Source organism: Zootoca vivipara, chromosome Z, assembly GCF_963506605.1.
Source record: "Zootoca vivipara chromosome Z, rZooViv1.1, whole genome shotgun sequence".
NCBI classification, from domain to species: domain Eukaryota; kingdom Metazoa; phylum Chordata; class Lepidosauria; order Squamata; family Lacertidae; genus Zootoca; species Zootoca vivipara.
In genome coordinates, this window is record NC_083294.1 from 11,456,908 (window position 1) to 11,474,357 (window position 17,450).

The window sequence follows — 17,450 nt, forward strand, 5'->3', positions numbered from 1 at the left end:
AATGTGGGATATTAAGGCAGTAAATAAATAAAATAAATAAATAATTCTTTCATTGGGTTTCTGACACCTCAAATGCATAAACAAATTACTGAACCCAATGAGTGTTCCCTAATGGAACTTCTTCAACACCCTGGAAAAAAGTGACAAGTGGGGTGTTGCAGTGTTCTGTCCTGGACCTGTTGTTGTTCAGTGTATAAATGACTTGGATGAAGGAATTGAGCAGATGCTCATCAAATTTGCATATCACACTAAACTGTATGGGGTAGCTAATGCCACAGAAGACAGGATTCAAAGTGACTTTAACAGATTGGGGAACTGGGACCAAACTAACAAAATGAATTTCAATAGGTACAAGTGTAAGCTTCTGCACTTAAGTAGGAATAACCAGATGCACAAGTATAAGATGGGAACACCTGGGACTTTTGTCGAGGCAAGATGGCAAGTGCCAAGGCCACATGGAGCTCTTGAGGGCGACCAGCACTAACTACGCTGCCTGGCTGGTCCCTGTGCCACCGCTACAATGGGGGGGGGGGAACCAGAGGTGCCCAACGCAACAACCAGGGAAGAAAGCCACCAATCAACAACGCATGTACAACTCTATAATTCCACAACACCCAACAACTACTACCACCAAAACACCGAACCACAACATCTCCCTACTTCAACAGAACACAGCGCACATCCCAGACAAAGGCCACCAAGACAATCAAGATGGCACTAACCAAGGAGGTGCTGAATTACAAGGAAGTCACAACATCCCCCCCAGGATGACAACTGCCCAACAACAAAAAGGGACCTGAAGGAAATGGAACTGAAACTAGCAGAACTATTGAAGAACACAGTTACTCCCATGAAGACAATAATCAGCAACCTGACCTCCAAAGTGGAGACCCCCCACTGGCACATCTCCACTCTAGAAAAAGAAAACCAGATGCAACTAAAACAAGTAGAGCAATTCTAGGAGGAAAACACATGTCTGAGAAATAAATTAGCTGATAAGGATCACCACCAAGAGAAAGCATGGAAGCGAGAATTAAACTAGCAACCCTTGAAGATTGCAGTGGATCCACTTCTGCAATTTCCCAGAGAAAATGAAGGACAAAAACCCAGCCAATCTCATCGTACGCTGGCTAAAAACCACAATCCCAAAGTAGATGATCTGGAAAGGGCACACAGAGCTCTAAGACCCATGCCGAAAGCCAACACTCCTCCATGAGACATCATCGTGCGCTTTACCTGCTACAAAAAGAAATAAGAAATATGGAACAACCTCAGAAATACAACCCATCTCTGATATGGGGAAGAACCCATCCTGGCCTTTCAGGATATATCACAAGAGGCCCTAAACCAAAGAAAAAACCTACACCCATGTATCCAAATCTTCCACAAGCAGGAATCAAGTACTAACGGGGTTTCCTGTTTTGCCTCATTGTAACAACTGACACAACACAGAACACAGCCACCCACATTTAGTGAAATCATAAAAGGAGCCCCCACCCCCCAAAGCTGGACCTCTTCGAAAACAGTCTCTATCCCAAAACCACTCAAAGTTAGCCTCAAAATAGAATCATACCACCCAATCTCATTGATAAACCAAGACTACAAGATATTCACATCAATCCTGGCTAAAAGCCTAAAAATCTTCCTATGCAAACTACTCATCCTGGACCAAGCAGGTTTTGTCCCTAGTCGCAATATAACAAACCCCATTAGGGAACTACTAAATCTGATAGAACACAGCAAAATGACCAAACTCCCACTGACATCCCTAGACATGTCCCTAGACATCCTTAAAGCCTTTGATTGCTTAGAAAGGAAATAGCTATTAGCAGAATTAACTAACATGAAATTTGGCCCCAACTTCCTACAAACCCTCAAACAAATGTACCCCCAAACCTCAGCAAAATGCAGAATTAACAATATGGACTCCAATACTATAGCAATCTAAAGGTAAAAAAGGTAAAGGGAACCCTGACCATTAGGTCCAGTCGTGACCGACTCTGGGGTTGCGCGCTCATCTCGCATTATTGGCCGAGGGAGTCGGCGTATAGCTTCCAGGTCATGTGGCCAGCATGACAAAGCCGCTTCTGGCAAACCAAAGCAGCACATGGAAACGCCGTTTACCTTCCCGCTGTAGCGGTTCCTATTTATCTACTTGCATTTTGACGTGCTTTCGAACTGCTAGGTTGGCAGGAGCTGGGACCAAGCAACGGGAGCTCCTCCCGTCACAGGGATTCGAACCGCCGACCTTCTGATCAGCAAGCCCTAGGCTCAGTGGTTTAACCACAGCGCCACCTGGGTCCCTTATAGCAATCTAAAGAGGCAACAAATAAGGATGCCCACTGTCTCCCTTCCTATTCATCTTGGCCCTGGAAACCCTAGCAATCTTACTGTGGGCAGCCCCAGATATCAAGGGTGTGGAAATAAAAGGTAAAACCTACAAACTAGGGCTCTTAGCAGATGACCTGATGGTCATAACACCAGACCCCATAAACACAGCAATCATCATAAGCAAAGAACTCAACACATTCAACAATAGTGTTGGCCCTACAAGTAAACTTTGCAAAAACTGAGGCTATGTGCTTCAACACTACCACCTCCCACCTGCATACCCAAAAGGAATTCACCAAAATCCCACAATCCCTCTTGATGCAATCAAAGAACAAAGGGAGCACAACATAGGCTATGAAATTAACCTCACCCAATGGACTAGAATGTGGTCTTTAAGTCCATATCAGCCAAAAGAAGGGAACTCACTCTGAAACTCACCTACAGGTGGTACTTAACACCATGGAAACTAGCGCTGATACATTTTGGAACCTCACCAAGAAGCTGGAGAAGCTGCACCTCCACAGGCACATACCTCCACATGTGATAGGAATGCCCTAAAATCCAACCCTTTTTGGACAGCAGTCCTACAAGAGATATGGAAAATAACTAAACAGGTATTAGAACTCAGCCAAGAACTGGCCCTACTGAACATCTTCCAATATTATAATGTCCACCCACATTATACAGAACTCATAACCCACCCACTCTCAGCAGCCAGAAGCCCCATAGCCAGACACTAGAGAGACCTGTCAGAAGTAAACATGGGCCAATAGTATCAAATTGTATGGGAAACGGCCTTACTAGAAAAGCTATCCAATAAACTGAAACTGACATGGGGACAAATAGAAGAGGACGCCTTCACCCCAGTATGGCTCCCCTTTACCACATACACAGCCCAACAAGACAACGACAAGAATCCACTGATAGCATATGAATCAATCTGGCTTATCTGAACCAACAAGCCCTCCCCTCCCCATAAATGCAAGCAAACCCCACTGCAGACAACCACACCCTGCCCCCCAATACTTCTCCCTACCAAGGTAATGTAATAAACGAATAGAAAGAGAACCTACCCAGCTGAAACAAAACCCCACAAGTACACTATATAAAAGAATATAAGCCTCACCACCCTACCTCTCCTCTCCCCCAACCTTATACTATACACAAATGTCTCACAACTAATGTAACTGATATGTAAGAAAGACTTGTACAACTTGAAAAAAGAGACAATGCATGTACTTTTCTAAACCAATCTATATATATATAAATGTTCCCACTGCATGTCCGGATGTCCCAGCCTTTCATCATAACCGCTGATCCGAATTGCATCAAATTAGGAAAGCATACCTTGCCCATCTGGGAGGGATCTTGCATAATTTTTTCCCCAAAAAAGCACACCTTTCATACCTAAAATAATGATTAAACACAAAAAGTGGCAAAGGATGGACAGTCACCTGTCATGGATGCTTTGGTTAAGATTCTTGCTTTGCAAAAGGTTGGAATAGATGACCATCTGGATCCCTTCTAACTCTACAATTGATTCTATGTATACACCACCCCAGCCAGCCAGCCTGCCTCCCAATTTGGGGAAGAGGAACGAGATATAGACCAGCTGATGTGATTGGCCCCTACCTGTGGTGAACTACTTTCCTGAAGGCTCCACACAAGCTCCTCTCTTATGCTTAGGCACACCTGTCTTTCAGCCAACTGGCAGTTCAGTTTGTCAATCTAGGAGGCAACAGACAGGACCAATGACCCAAAGCCAGGAGAACTGGAGGGTACAGCTTTCACTGGCTGTACCATGAAGGAGCCCATGTTTGAATGTTGTGGGTCTCCCTTCCTCCACCAAGGACCACAACAGAAAATAGGGCCAGCAGTACTGCTACGGTAGGACTTTGGGGTGGAGGTCCAAGCCCTCACTCGGCAGCACAAGCAGGAGGAGCCCCAAATCCAGAGGGGCTGACCAGCCACATTTTGAAGCAAGTGAAGTAATGTTTATTATGACCTAAACACCCCTCTCCCCTCACCCCCATAAAACCACAGAATCCAGTTTAAAATTACATAGAGATACTGTATAGAGATAGGTATAAAAATAAATAAAACGCCTGATGCCTTCATTTTACACCTTTAGGCACCAGGCTACAACATTCATTTTTAACCAGGTCTTTGATTTGATTGACTTCCTATGCCCTTTTAAAAAAGTGTTGAGGGGTGTTATTAGATTGTTGTTGTTTTTATTTTGATTATATATTTTGTGGTATTATATTCTGATTTTATTTTGTGAACCGCCCTGAGACCTGCAGGGATAGGGCAGTATATTAATATTATTATTAATAATAATAGAGAGAGATGGGAAGTGCAGAGTCAGACAATTGGTCCATCTAGTTCAGTACCGTCTACCCTGATTGGCTCTCCAGGGTTTCAGGAAGAGAGTTTCTTCGTGCCCTACCTGGAGGATGATGGGGATTGAACCACCTGTGACCTTCCGCATGCAAGGCGTACTCTACCACAAAGCTAAGGCCTTTCCCTTGAAAATAAAGAAGGTTCTAGTCCTCACAGTTCTGTATAAATGGCTGAATTAAATAACAAGCTACGTCCACCAACTGCAGCATTATTTGCACTGACTGCCAGCAGTTCTCAAGGCAGTGGTGTTGCAAGGGAGTGTGGGGGCAGGTGGACTGCCCTGGGTACCAACCTGAAGGGGGGCGACATTCAGTCCCCCCCCCCCCGTGATGCCCAAGCCTACAGCTAGCGGCAAAGGAGCAGTGCTTTGCTGCCGCTTTGCCACTTGTTGTAGGCTTGGGAGTCGCAGGGAGGTGGGGGTGCCGAATGTCACCCCCCCTTTGGCGTCGGGACCTTGCGAGTAGGTGCGCATGCGCGGGAAATGGCACCAGAAAGCCTTCTCTCGCCGTGGCTGGGTGGATGAGCGCAAAGCTACAGTGTATCCTGGAAGGGAAGGAGAGAGAGGAGGCGTGTGCTAGAGAGGGGGGACACTCCATTTGCTTCCTCTAGCGACTGATCGCGGGACAAGAAGGGGGGGAGGCGCCCCCATGTCTGGTAAGCCACGAGCAAAAGGGCTCGAAATGGAATGCAGCGGCAGGTGCGGGCTGGCTCGCTATTGGATAAGGAGTTTTCTCCCGTGCATGGGAGTCCTCAGTGTGAAGTTATGAATGGTGCCAGGAAGCTCGACGGGGGGTGGGGGGGTGGGGTAAGATGGCGGGATGAAATGGGGTGAAGGCAGCACCCGGCTCCATCTCACTGGTATCTCCTGGTCTGTTTCATTTTTAAAAAAGAAAGCCCTCACTTTAAGTTAAAGGGGAGAAAGCACTCACTTTAAGAAACTGAGTATCTGTCTGTCCCTAGTCCTGGATAATTGTTGGGACGGGAAGGTATTTCTTGCCATTGAGAGTTGCCACCACCGCTGCCTTCTCTGTCTGCTCCTCAAGTTGCCAATCGGCCAGTAATGACTTTCAGCTGGTGGGGTTCCAGGCAGCCCCACCCGGAGGAAGGGGCACACATTCCTGGCACCAACCAGCTCATTCCATTTACCTCTGCAGCGGCTCGGGCAGAAGGCGGCTGCTCCGAACAGGAGTGAGCAGGCAGCGCGAAAAGAGCAGCAAAGAAACACTCTCTATAAATAATAATGATAATATCTACAGCAGCTTCCTGACAGTCTCCCGTCCCAAACTTGCTGGTGCTGAATGAGCCTTGGTTCTCCTCCTGCCATTGATCTGAGCGGATTGCAGCCTATGGCTTCCATTTCCAGCCAATTTATGTGGGAAGCAGTCCCAATCCACGCAGGGTTACTTCAGAATAAACACGCTTGGACTCAAGCCATAAGTATTCATACTAAAGGCTTTACGCACGAGTATCCCACCCTCTCCCATACTCAAACCTTACTTAGGGGCAAGTCCCATTCAAATGACCACAACCACAATCCAAAGCCTCTTTCCAAGGAAGAAACCCCATTGAGTTCAGAGGCAATTAATAATATTAATAACTTTGAGTAATCACGTCTGGTTTGAAGTCTTGATTTCTTGTTTTAGCATGAGGGTTTCAAGTGTACTCAAGATTTGGGGGAAGGGCCCCCAATACTCCCCCCCAAAAGCTCCACAAGACCATGGCCCTGGTCCAAATATTTATTTTGCAAGCTTTTCTCAAGTTAAAAAAGTAAGGCTTCTCTTTCTCTCTCTCCCCCCCCCCACCGCAACCCACCATTGTTTTCTGAGCCTAGTTTTCTCTAACAGCTGGAAGTGGTTGGAAGGGACTGTCTTAGGAGATCCCCACTCTGACAGCTGATCAAAAGAAAATAGTCCAAGGCGGCTGGCACAGAATATGCGAGGGATGGATGTGGACTAGGAATGAAGGGGGCGGGCAGGCAAGGGAGCTGGGAGGACCCCAAGGCTGCAATCCTAAGTAAGCATCACAACTGGGGCAGAAATCCCATGGCACTGAATAGGGCTTCACTGGTGGATCAATGCGCATGGGATGTGGCTGCATGCAGCCTTGCTAGAGAGTAACCCTTGTCATGCTCAGTGAGGGAGGAAACATGCATAGGATCCCACTGCGAGGATGCTTGATAGCCAAGCTGGATAGGGCTTATTTCTGAGTAAGCACGCTTAGGGCTGCACCCTCTCAGGTCCAGAACTGGCACAACCCAATTCAGCGGAAGCCCTCAATTTCTGTTTTTTGTGGGGAATGCCAGGGAGGGGGATGATTTGGGGATGGCATTTGGGCCACTTTCAAGATCGACTCCTTACTCGGTAGTAAGTTCCTTATACAGTGGTACCTCGACTTACGAAGACAATCCGTTCCATGGCCGTCTTCGGTTGTCAAAGTCTTCGGTTGTCGAAGCGCCCATTCTGCACATGCGTGAAGCGCTATTTTGTGCTTCTGCGCATGCGCCAACCGCATGCGCGGCGAAAAGACTTCCGGGGTTGTCGACTTCGGAAGTCGAAACCTTTGGAAGTCGAGTCGTTCGGATGTCGAGGTAGGTACGACTGTACATCCATTTTACTTGATGTGAGTGATCTACAGGAACACGTCCCTTGGGTCAGCTTGCAAGTGCCATCCTATATGTTTACTCAGAAGTAAGTTCAACTACGTCCAATGGGTCTTACAGTCAGGGGTGTAGGAAGGGTTAGGAAGGGGGGTGGGGGGGTGGACTGCCCCAGGTATCATCGCTGACTCCCAAGCCTCCCAAGTCTACCTCGAGCCGTTTATGTGGGGGGAGGGGGTGGCAAAAAAAATTCTGCACCAGGTACCACCTGACCTTGCAACGCCTCTGGCTCAAGGATTTCAGGACTGGGGCTTTCCCAACCTTACCTGGAGATATTGGGGGCTGAACTGGGGGTCCTCTAAATTCAATGCAGATGCACTCCTATTGAGCTACAGCTCGTCCTTTAGGGGTGAGGGAGCGCTTAAAAGATGTGATTCCTGCCCCCACAAGCAGTCCAAAGTGATACAGCCCAGGGCACACAGCACTTCGTGCATTCCCTGAACATGTGCTTCACTCACACCTTCCTCCTGAAACCAAGTCCTAGATCAGAAATATTTATTATTATTTTTATTAAACAGGTGCTGTGGCCTGGAAAGGCTGCCGCTTGCCCTGAAAGCCATCTCCTCCAAATATATAAAAGGTTGGTTGCAGATACTCAGCAGCCAAGGAAAGGCACTCAGCACATGCTCAGAGAAACTCTATTCCTACTACATCACACGTTCCAGGGCAGAGCAATGGTCCTGAAAACCATGAGAAGAGAGTCCCTGGCTTGACCAAGCCAAGAGGAACCCCCCACCCCAGAAAGTATGAGAAGGCTGAAATTCACCAACCACCAAGCACCATCCCAGGCTTCAGAAAGCAATCCTGCCCTGTGTACCTGAGTCTCCAGAAGACTTAAACTCTCTGCATGGCTTGTCCGTGCAGCTGAAAGCTGCTGCCTGGCCTCCTCCAGTCTCTGTTCCAGAGCACTTTTCTAGAACGGGGAGAAAATGCAATGACTACTATTATTATTGCTACTATGGCTTTTATGTGTTGATGTCTCACAACTTGGTGGCCCTTCAAGCAGGCAACAAAATGGAAAAAAGAATACACAAAAATGCAAATCAATTAATAAAAGTACACAGCAACCATGCAAACAAACAGAGAATCATTAAGCAAGACTTTTCTACATGACATCATTAAAAGTCTGCAGCCAAAACTGTAATAGAATTGGAAAATGCTGCAGCAAAGGAGGGAAAGGGCCGTAGCTTGGTGGCAGAGCATCTGTCTTGCAGAAGGTCCCAGGTTCAATCCTAAATTGCATCTCCAGCTAGGGCTGGGAAATGCTCTTGCTGGAAATCCTGGAAAGCCTCTGCCAGTCAGTGTAGACAGCACTGAGCCAGATGGACCAACAGTCTCACTCAAAATGAGGCAGGTTCTTGTGCTCCTAGAAGTCAAGTAGGCAGCTATGTGAGGGAAGAACTGTGCAGCAGGAACTGTCCTGTCTTCCTGGCCTTGATGCTGTCACCAGATCTGCCCCTGGATCTGAATGATGTGGGTGGGGAAAGCTTCAAGGAAGGGCCTACTTTTTACCAAGGGCAAGACAAGCAGAACCTCTATTGACACTGGCTGTAAGTTGAAGAACTGCAACCTGAATAACTTGTGCTTGAGCTTGTTTGCTTCTTCCTCCTTCACATTCCTTTTTTCTCATGTGCCGTCTCTTTTCTTGATTGTGAGCCTTGAGGTCAGAGCCTGTCTTAGTACTGACTTTTCTAAAGCTGCTCTGAGAGTTTCAGGGGCTAAAGGGCGGGTGCAAAAACTGCAAACAAATAAAACAGTGGTAGAGAACCTTGGGCCCTCCAGATAGTGGTCAACTATAATGTCCATCAACCCCAGTCAGTGGCTGTGGATGATGGGAGTTGTAGTGCAGAAAATGCCTGGAGAGCCAAAGGTTCTTCACACTTGGACATAAAACAAAAATCTGGTCTAATGCCAGCCAAACCTCTCATAGTATTTAGTATTCCTGGGTGGCATGTAAATACTCACTACCCACTCAAAGGAAAAATTAGGGCTATGCCAAACCTAAACCAAGTGAGGACAATGAGATTGCTAAGCTGAATTCACATCTGATTGATGTTTTAAGACCCATCAGAATGGGCAGCCCCCCCCCCTTTAGTTACCCGTGTGCGAGAAGACCATGCTCTACATCCAGAATGAACTGAGCCCATGCTATCAAAATCCTTAAAGGCAGGCTCTGACCAGAAAGTATCATTAGCCCATGATGCAGCAGGAAGGACCTAAAAGATCCATCCTTCTATTACTGATTTTCAGGTGGTGAGTGTTGTTGCTTATTCAGCGAAAGGGGAGTTGTATCAGTAGGCTCGGGGGAACATCAACAAAATCTTTAGCAGGGGGAACCCTAAGGGGGAGAAAAACAAACCCCTCAAAACAGTCCAGTTCAGTGAGCATAGAATACTAGTTGTCAGCAGTGGGTGGAAGGGAGTACTGTAGAGGAGGGCACGGCTGGCTGGCTGAGACACTACAAAGGAGCACTCCACACTGCCAACATTTGTGGCCAGTTCCACTTGTCTCTACAAATGGCATTTTACTGGAAGTGTGAAAGCTCAGCAGCTTCCACAAGGCCGGTACCCAGCCCTAAAGAACATCTTCATGGATGATGGAAGAATGGACTGCAAGAAAAGATTTGATGCCCTCAAAGCACAACACTCTTGCAACCCCTTCTAAACACCCCACATTTACCTCCCTGAGCAGCTCCTGGACATGCTCGTCACCAGAGAGATTCCCTTCAAAGCGCTTCTCCAGGATGGTCACTTTCTCCTGCAAGTGGCCCACAAGTTGGCTTTTCTCCTCCACCTCAATAATCATCTGTCGAGAGACATATGTTTGCTCTGCAACGAATTCTAAATAAACATGGGCACATTGAAGCGGGCATGCCTATCGATGTCGGAGAGGCTGCGCATTTGCAACCAGGCACTGAGAGGGAGAGGAACCAATCTCTCACTTTTGTGCAATGGGGATTTCTGTTGGGAATATTTACTAAGACCTTTCCCAAGAGCCATAGGTGGTACTGATTCGTGCACCCATGGGCACCAGGCTGCTGACCCCACAATCTCTGCACATCAATTTCCAGTTTTTCCAGTTGCTGAAATATCTGTATCATCACATAGCATTCTCTTCTTCATTGAAGAAATGCCCAAACCCTGGGGGTCTGCTTACCCCTTTTCTCATGTTCTAATGCCCACATGTGATAACATCCAGACCATACCTTTTGCTTATGCTGTTCATACTCCTGTTTCAGAGAGTTGTGTTCTCGCTGCAGTGCTTCCAATCTCTTTTCACAACTGGCGGCAGATACTTGAGCCTAAAATATATGTTTTATTTAGTTATTGGGTTTCCCTACTTTTACACCAAATGGGGCTCAAGAAGATCAACAATGATAATATGGAGGAAACAAAAACAATTAGAGCAGCCATGCAAAGAAAAAGCAAAGAAACCCAAGAACAAAGAAAAAAGATATTGAAATTAAAAGAACCAACTACAAAAGCAATTTCAATGGGTTGTACACAACGTTAGTCCTACTCAAGGGTGGGCCAACTGAAATTAAAGGACACGGCTAACTTAGAGCCATTAGTTTCAATAGGCTTACTCTAAGTAGAGTTTAGTTGGACACCTACTGAATTCCCCCCATAAAAGTTAAAAACCACTTGATTGCTTAAAGAAAACAACCCTCAAAGTGGTATACAAAGAGAATTAAACAATAAAATATCAATAATGAAGTTAAGAACAGTGTTTAAAAACATTTTAAAGATAATTAAAATTAACAATAAGCTAAAAAACATATTAAAACACATGTCAACATTCTATGTATCAGTGTAGTTTGCTGAAACAAAAATGTTTTCAGTAGGTGCCCTCCCTGCTGCTGAAATAGGAGAGGTTCCCATCAGCATTGCATTCTGCCAGCTCCTGAAGACACACCTGCTTGGGCAAGCCTTCTCCTGAATTGAACTTGTGATTTTATTGTTTTCACTGGTTTTTAACTGTTTTAATTGTTATGTGTTTAATTGTTTGTTTTAATGTAGTTCCAATGCATGTTGTAAACTGCTTTGAGATTTCCCCCCCTTAAAAATATAAAGCGGTATAGAAATGATATAATAAATAAATAAATAAATAAATAATAATAATAATAATAATAGTACTACAGTGGTGCCTCGCTAGACGAAATTAATTCGTTCCAGGACTCAATTCGTCCTACGAAAATTTCGTCTAGCGAGGCACCGTTTTCCATAGGAATGCATTAAAAGTCAATTAATGCGTTCCTATGGGCTCGGGGGGAACTGGTGGCAGCGGTGGCACTTGTTCTCTTGGCTCGGGGAAGCAGGCAGGCGCTTCCCCGAGCCAAGAGAGCAAGCGCCGCTGCTGCCAACGACAGAGCCGGATCGGACGAAGCTTCAGAAGCTTCGTCAGATCCAGCTCTGTCCGGCGGGGTGGGGGAAAGGCGAAGGAACGATCCTGCGCCTTTCCCCCACCTCTGCCAAGCCCCATGCCGGCGAGAAGCGGCGAGAAGCGGCAGCGGGGGAAGACGTTCCCCCGCTGTCGCGTCTTGCCTGCCTCCCCCGACACACAGTGGGGATCGTAGAGGCTTGAGAAGCCCCTACGATCCCCACTGTGTGTCGGACGGGATGCGGGGGGGGACGCAGGAGAAATCCTGCGTTTCCCCCGCATCCCGCCTGTCACACAGTGGGGATTGTAGAGGCTTGAGAAGCCCCTACGATCCCCGTTGTGTGTCGGACGGGATGCGGGGGGGACGCAGGAGAAATCCTGCGTTTCCCCCGCATCCCGCCTGTCGAGGGGCTAGAGCCGGCGGTGGGAAAAGACCTTCTATCGCTGCCGCCTCCCGCCTGCCTCCCCCCACACGGAGTGCAACTTCGGAGGTCTCCGAAGTTGCTCTCAGTGTCGGGGCTGCGGGGCGAGAGGTGGCGGGGGAAAAGACCTTTTCCTGCCGCCGCCTCCTGCCTGCCTCCCCCCACACTGAGCACAGCTTCGGAGGCAAAGGAAGATTAGCTGTCAGCTTCCCACGCTGACAGCTGATCTTCCTTTGCCGCTTTCTATGGCCGCGCTTCGTAAGACGAAGCGGCGGTCATAGAAAATTCTGTCGGCTCACGAATGCCTCTCGCAACGCAAAACTCTTTCGTCTAGCGAGTTTTTCGTTGTGCAAGACATTCGTAAAGCGAGGCACCACTGTACTACCGAAACTAACGATAATATAAATTAAATAATAAAAATATTATTTAATTTCTCTACTATCCTTCAATTCATTTGAAGGGAAAAGGAAGGCCTTTAACCATACTCTCTGCTTGCAAGAGAGGCATCTGATATATGTGGGTAAGAGAAGAGAATCTCCCACTTACATTTTGTAGATCTACTGACAGTTGCTGAATGTACGCTTGGAGCTCCTGGCTCCGCTGCTCTAAGGTCGTGATCTTGCTTTCTGCACTCTCCTCTGCATCAATGAGCTCATCCCTGTGAGGGGAGGAAATGAGAGGAGGAGAAGTTTAACTTGAAGGCCAGAGATCAGGGATAGCCAACACAGTCCCCTCCATATATTGTTATGACCCCAACTTCTATCAGCCCCAGCCAAGAGGGCCAGTGGTCAGAAACAAAGGATTTGGGGAGTCTGGACGGCCGTACGTCACCATCCCTGAGCAAGAAGTTCAATTCTGTGTGTTAGGTCTGAGATAATGGTTTCATATCCATATTTCATTTGCTCTGAAATGGAGCCCCCACTGCCTACCTTATGGAGATGGCAGTGGTTTTAGGTCTTCCCCTTAGAGCAGGGGTGAGAAACCTGGGCCTGCCAACTGTTGTTAGACTCCAACTCCCATCAGCCCCATTGTTTTGATGATATTGTTTCTATTGTACACCGCTTAGAGATTTTAAAAACATTAAGCACTTTAGAAATGCTTTTAAAAATTGTTCATTAAACTGTTTTGAAGATACAGATTAAAAATGAAACAAACAATACTGATGCAAAGAGTGAACCATTAACATAACAGGCTTAAGACAGCTCAGTAACAATGCAAACTCATCAGCTTAAGTTCATATTTCTTCTACAGGGTTTCAAGGTAAAGAGGTAACTCAAAAGGTCCATAGTCTAGAGTAGTATTCTGATGTGGTGGACCAGCCATTTCCCCCTCCCAACATGCTAGAATCTGGTGCCATATTTGGTTTTGGAAGCATCCCATCCAACCTGGGCTGTGATGGGGCTGCCACTGACCAGCAGCCAATGGCTCGTGGACCGGCACCAGTCCTTGGACCACCACTTTTGAGTAGCATTGGTCTAGAATATATGAAGGACAGGGAGAAAACATTATCCTTTATGCTGGCGTATCTTAAAATTATCACAGAAAGATTCTGCCTTTCCTACAAGACGCTCAAGGTGGCACACATGCTTCTTCTTCCCACTTTATCCTCACAATCCTGTGAGGTAGGTGAGGCTGAGAGTGACTGACTGGCCCACTGAACTTCAGGGCCAAATGGGGATTTGAGCCCTGGTCTTCCAGGCTGTAGTCCAAAATATGGGTAGAATTTATTGAGCCATCATGGTGTTATAGTTAAAATGGGTCTTTCACCTACTATCTCCTGGCTGCCCTGAGTTTTTGTGTTTTCTCTAAAAGGGTACATTGCCAAACTTTTCGATACCACTGGTCAATACTGACATTCAGCAGTGCCTGGGCTACCACCGCTCATGCAGCCAAGAGGAGATGCTTTTAAATAAATAAGAATTTACAGACACACAAAGTCTGTCCAGGACAAGACACCCAGAAGGTCCAAACAGAATATCTTTTCCCCAACCTCTCTGCTTCCAGCTTTGCATGCTGCTGTCGTAGTTGCTGTAACTCTGTTGCCTGGCGGGAGGACAAAGTGCGAAAGGTCTGCAGCTCCTCTCGGGTGCGCTGCAGCTCTTGTGTGGAGGATCCCAATTCCTGCTCCATCTGGGCCAGTGACTCTTCCTTCTTCAAAAGCTGCATGTTTTAAAGAAAACAAACAACAAAACCATGTATCAATCAGCTGACTCTCAGAGGCAGAGGGAACTTCTCAGCACAATGCTACCTTGGAGTATGGCAGGGCTGGCCAGTTTAATGCCATCCAGATGTAGTTGCACTGTAATTCCTATCATGCCTGCCCTCTGAGCCCTGCTTGCTGGGGCTGGTGGGAGTTGTAGGATGGCTTCCTATACCCCTGTGTCTTAAGGGAAGGACCATAGATCAGTGGGAAAGCACTTGTTTTGCATGTTCAATCCTTGACATCTCCAGGACAGGCTGATAATAGTCTCCTGCCTAAAACCCAGGAGAGCTGCTGATGGTCAGTGTAGACAATACTGAGCTAATCGGGACAAGCTTCTGATATTCCTACTCTGAGATTGCCCATGTACTCCCCTTTGATTTCCACGGTGAAAAAGAGGTAGAACGTAAATGTAGTAAATAAACTAAAGGGTTAAGGCAGAGTCCAATAAGCCCGAGGGTAGATAAGAGAAGAAAAAGAGGAAGCCCAGCGGGGGGGCAGGTCAGTGGAATATAAAGGCATGGGCTTCCTGGATTATGTCCCAGAGGAAGGCCTGAAGTTCTGGCCTAGGCTGGGTATAGCTGCCCTACCCCAAATGGGTCTCCCTTGGGATCACTCACCATGTGCTTGACTTTAGCCAGCTCCTGCTGCTGGAAGCCCTCCAACTCATCAATCTCATCCCTTTTCTGGAAGAGGTTCAAGCTCTTCTCTCTCATCTCCTGTAGCTGTGCTGAAAGGAGCTTCTTCTCCTGTTGAGCAGCCAACACATAGAAAAGAGGATTTAGGGGGATTTCCCAGCTTCAGTGTAAAAGCCAATTAAGCTCTGAAATGGGGGAGATCGTCCGGTGTTCTGCTTAGTGGGAGGAAGGCCCATCTGCAAAGGCCCTATATATCAAAAAGTAATCACAACAAGGATTTTGGGGTGGGTCTTGATGTTCATACGCAATCTAGCTAAGGTCTGTCATAGAAATTATCTATTCTGTGTAAAGAAAACGGAAACAGCAACAACAAATGCTACAAAATACGCAATAAAACAATGTATACAAATTACTAATATTTATAGAAAAAGCTCTCATCCTCCTGGTTCTTACCCAAGACTCAAACAACCCACAAATTGCCCCAGAAATCTCACAATGAAGAGCTTTTCTGGGACCCACTGGCACCATCCTAGTTTCTCAGCTGAGGCTTTATGAACAGACACCCAGTCTGATGGAGCTTCCTATGTGTCCCATCCAGCACTCATATCAGTTGTACTGCACACACACCAGTTCCAGGTGACAGGAGGTTTGGCTTAGTTATTTCCCAGAGGTCCCCTCAAGGATGGCAAATAGAACACCCCTCAACTGGAGGCTGCATCCACTGCTAGTCCATTATTTTCAACGGGTTTACTCTGATTAGAACTCAGTTGGCTGCAACCATTGGGAACGAGATCCTTAAAGCCACATCCCTTGCAGCAGAAAATGAAGCAGCAGCTTTGGGAGTTCTCTTGCTCAGGGGCAAGGATAAATTGAGAGGTGCTGCCAGGTGTAAGTTGGGATGTCGCAGGCCGACCTTGTTTTCAAGGCATCTGGGCATTGCCACACTCTCCATTGTCGAGGGGTGTTACAAGCAGAGTAGTCTCTTTCATTCAGCAGGGATGGCATTTAAAAGTTTGACAATTGTACCTAAGTAATCAAAATATTCTTCTAGTCCAGTAATTATTCTACTGCTTGTTCTCCATAAACTACCCGAGTAGTATAGGTGCTCAAGTAACTAGAAGTCTTTTTTGTTCAAGATTCTAGGCCTCAAGGATATAGGAAAAAATCTGGAAGCCTTTTACAAGCTTCTCTTATTCAAGTTTTCTAGGGAATGGTTTTCTGCTTCTCTCTCAAGGATAACAATAATATTCCCCTAGCCCAGCAGAAGGAAACCCATGGCCCTTCAGATGTTGGCAAACTACAAGTCCTATTGCCCCCTGTCACCAGACATGCTGGTTGAGGCTGAGAGGAGTTGGAAGCCCGGGGGGGGGGCAGTTTCCCACCTTCCTGCCTTATGGAGAGAGAATTTACCCTCTGCCCTAGTTGATATTCTCCAGGAACATTCTGCTGGTACCCCTGCAAGACCACATGATGCTTTTGCTATCAAGAAATGTCTATAGGATTCAACAGTCTAGACTAAGGGACATGAGGCACCGAGACTAAGCTGCTTATGATGACTGCAGCACAGCTGGAAACTAAATTTGAAGTCTATTTGGGAAGGGGAGGAAGAAAAGATTACAGCCTCCAAAAATGAGACCCTGTCTGTTTGCACATATCAGGGCGCAGCTCTAAGTAAGCTACTTGCCTTTTCAAGGTGCGACAGCTTCTCCCTCCATTCCTGGGAAGGAAGAAAAGGACAGGTCAACATTTGCATGCCAGAGGGGCTATAATGAGGGAGAAGCTGGCAACAAACCAGGGAGCAGAAAAGTTCAGAGCCTACACCATCTGTCCTGCACAGTTCAAAGGAGCAACAGCAACTGGTGCTGTTATTGCATCACAGAGAGGCTCCCTTCCTTAAAGGGACAGTCTCAGAGAGAAGGAGCATGGCTGTTTATTATTTTATATGATTTATGCTGTGTTTGTAATGTTTTACTGTGTTATATTATGTTACTGTTATTTATTGTTTGTAAGTCACTTTGGGATTCATTTGAATGAAAAGCAGCACAGAAATACAATCAATCCATCTTCAGTGAAGGCTCCTCGCTTGTGGAAAGCTCTCCCCACAGGGAGGCTCACCTGGCACATATCTTTAGGCACCAGACAAAAACAGTCCGGAAGATCGTTCGAGTTCCGAAATGTTTGAAAGCCAGCAAAGGGCTGGCTGCAAGTTAAATGGAGAAAATTGAAAAACATGCAGCAGAATCCATTCGACTTCCAAGGCATGTTCGAAAATGGAAGCAATTACTTCCAAGTTTTCGGCTTTCAAAAACCAAAACATTTGGCTTCTGAGACACTCAAAAACCGAGGTACCACTGTAATTGTAAGTGGCTTTGAGTTGCCAGGGCAAAAAAAGTTACTAATAAATTCAACAAATAATAACA

The 17,450-nt window shown here is 46.6% G+C and overlaps 1 protein-coding gene across 8 annotated transcripts in view; it reads right to left on the minus strand.

Annotated features, from left to right (window-relative positions):
* The window catches only part of GOLGA1 (golgin A1), a 39,252-nt gene that overhangs the window by 13,761 nt on the left and 8,041 nt on the right, over positions 1-17,450 (minus strand). For 4 of the 8 annotated variants that reach the window (XM_035112863.2, XM_035112859.2, XM_060270524.1 and 1 more), the window contains 8 exons: positions 16,715-16,747; positions 15,013-15,141; positions 14,183-14,352; positions 12,739-12,850; positions 10,596-10,691; positions 10,070-10,195; positions 8,208-8,303; positions 3,964-4,059 (listed from right to left, as the gene is read on the minus strand). In XM_035112863.2, coding sequence (XP_034968754.1) covers positions 3,964-4,059; positions 8,208-8,303; positions 10,070-10,195; positions 10,596-10,691; positions 12,739-12,850; positions 14,183-14,352; positions 15,013-15,141; positions 16,715-16,747 — 858 coding nt within the window. The remainder of the gene's footprint in view (positions 1-3,963; positions 4,060-8,207; positions 8,304-10,069; positions 10,196-10,595; positions 10,692-12,738; positions 12,851-14,182; positions 14,353-15,012; positions 15,142-16,714; positions 16,748-17,450) is intronic. The other 4 variants (XM_060270528.1, XM_060270527.1, XM_060270529.1 and 1 more) reach the window with 3 other exon arrangements.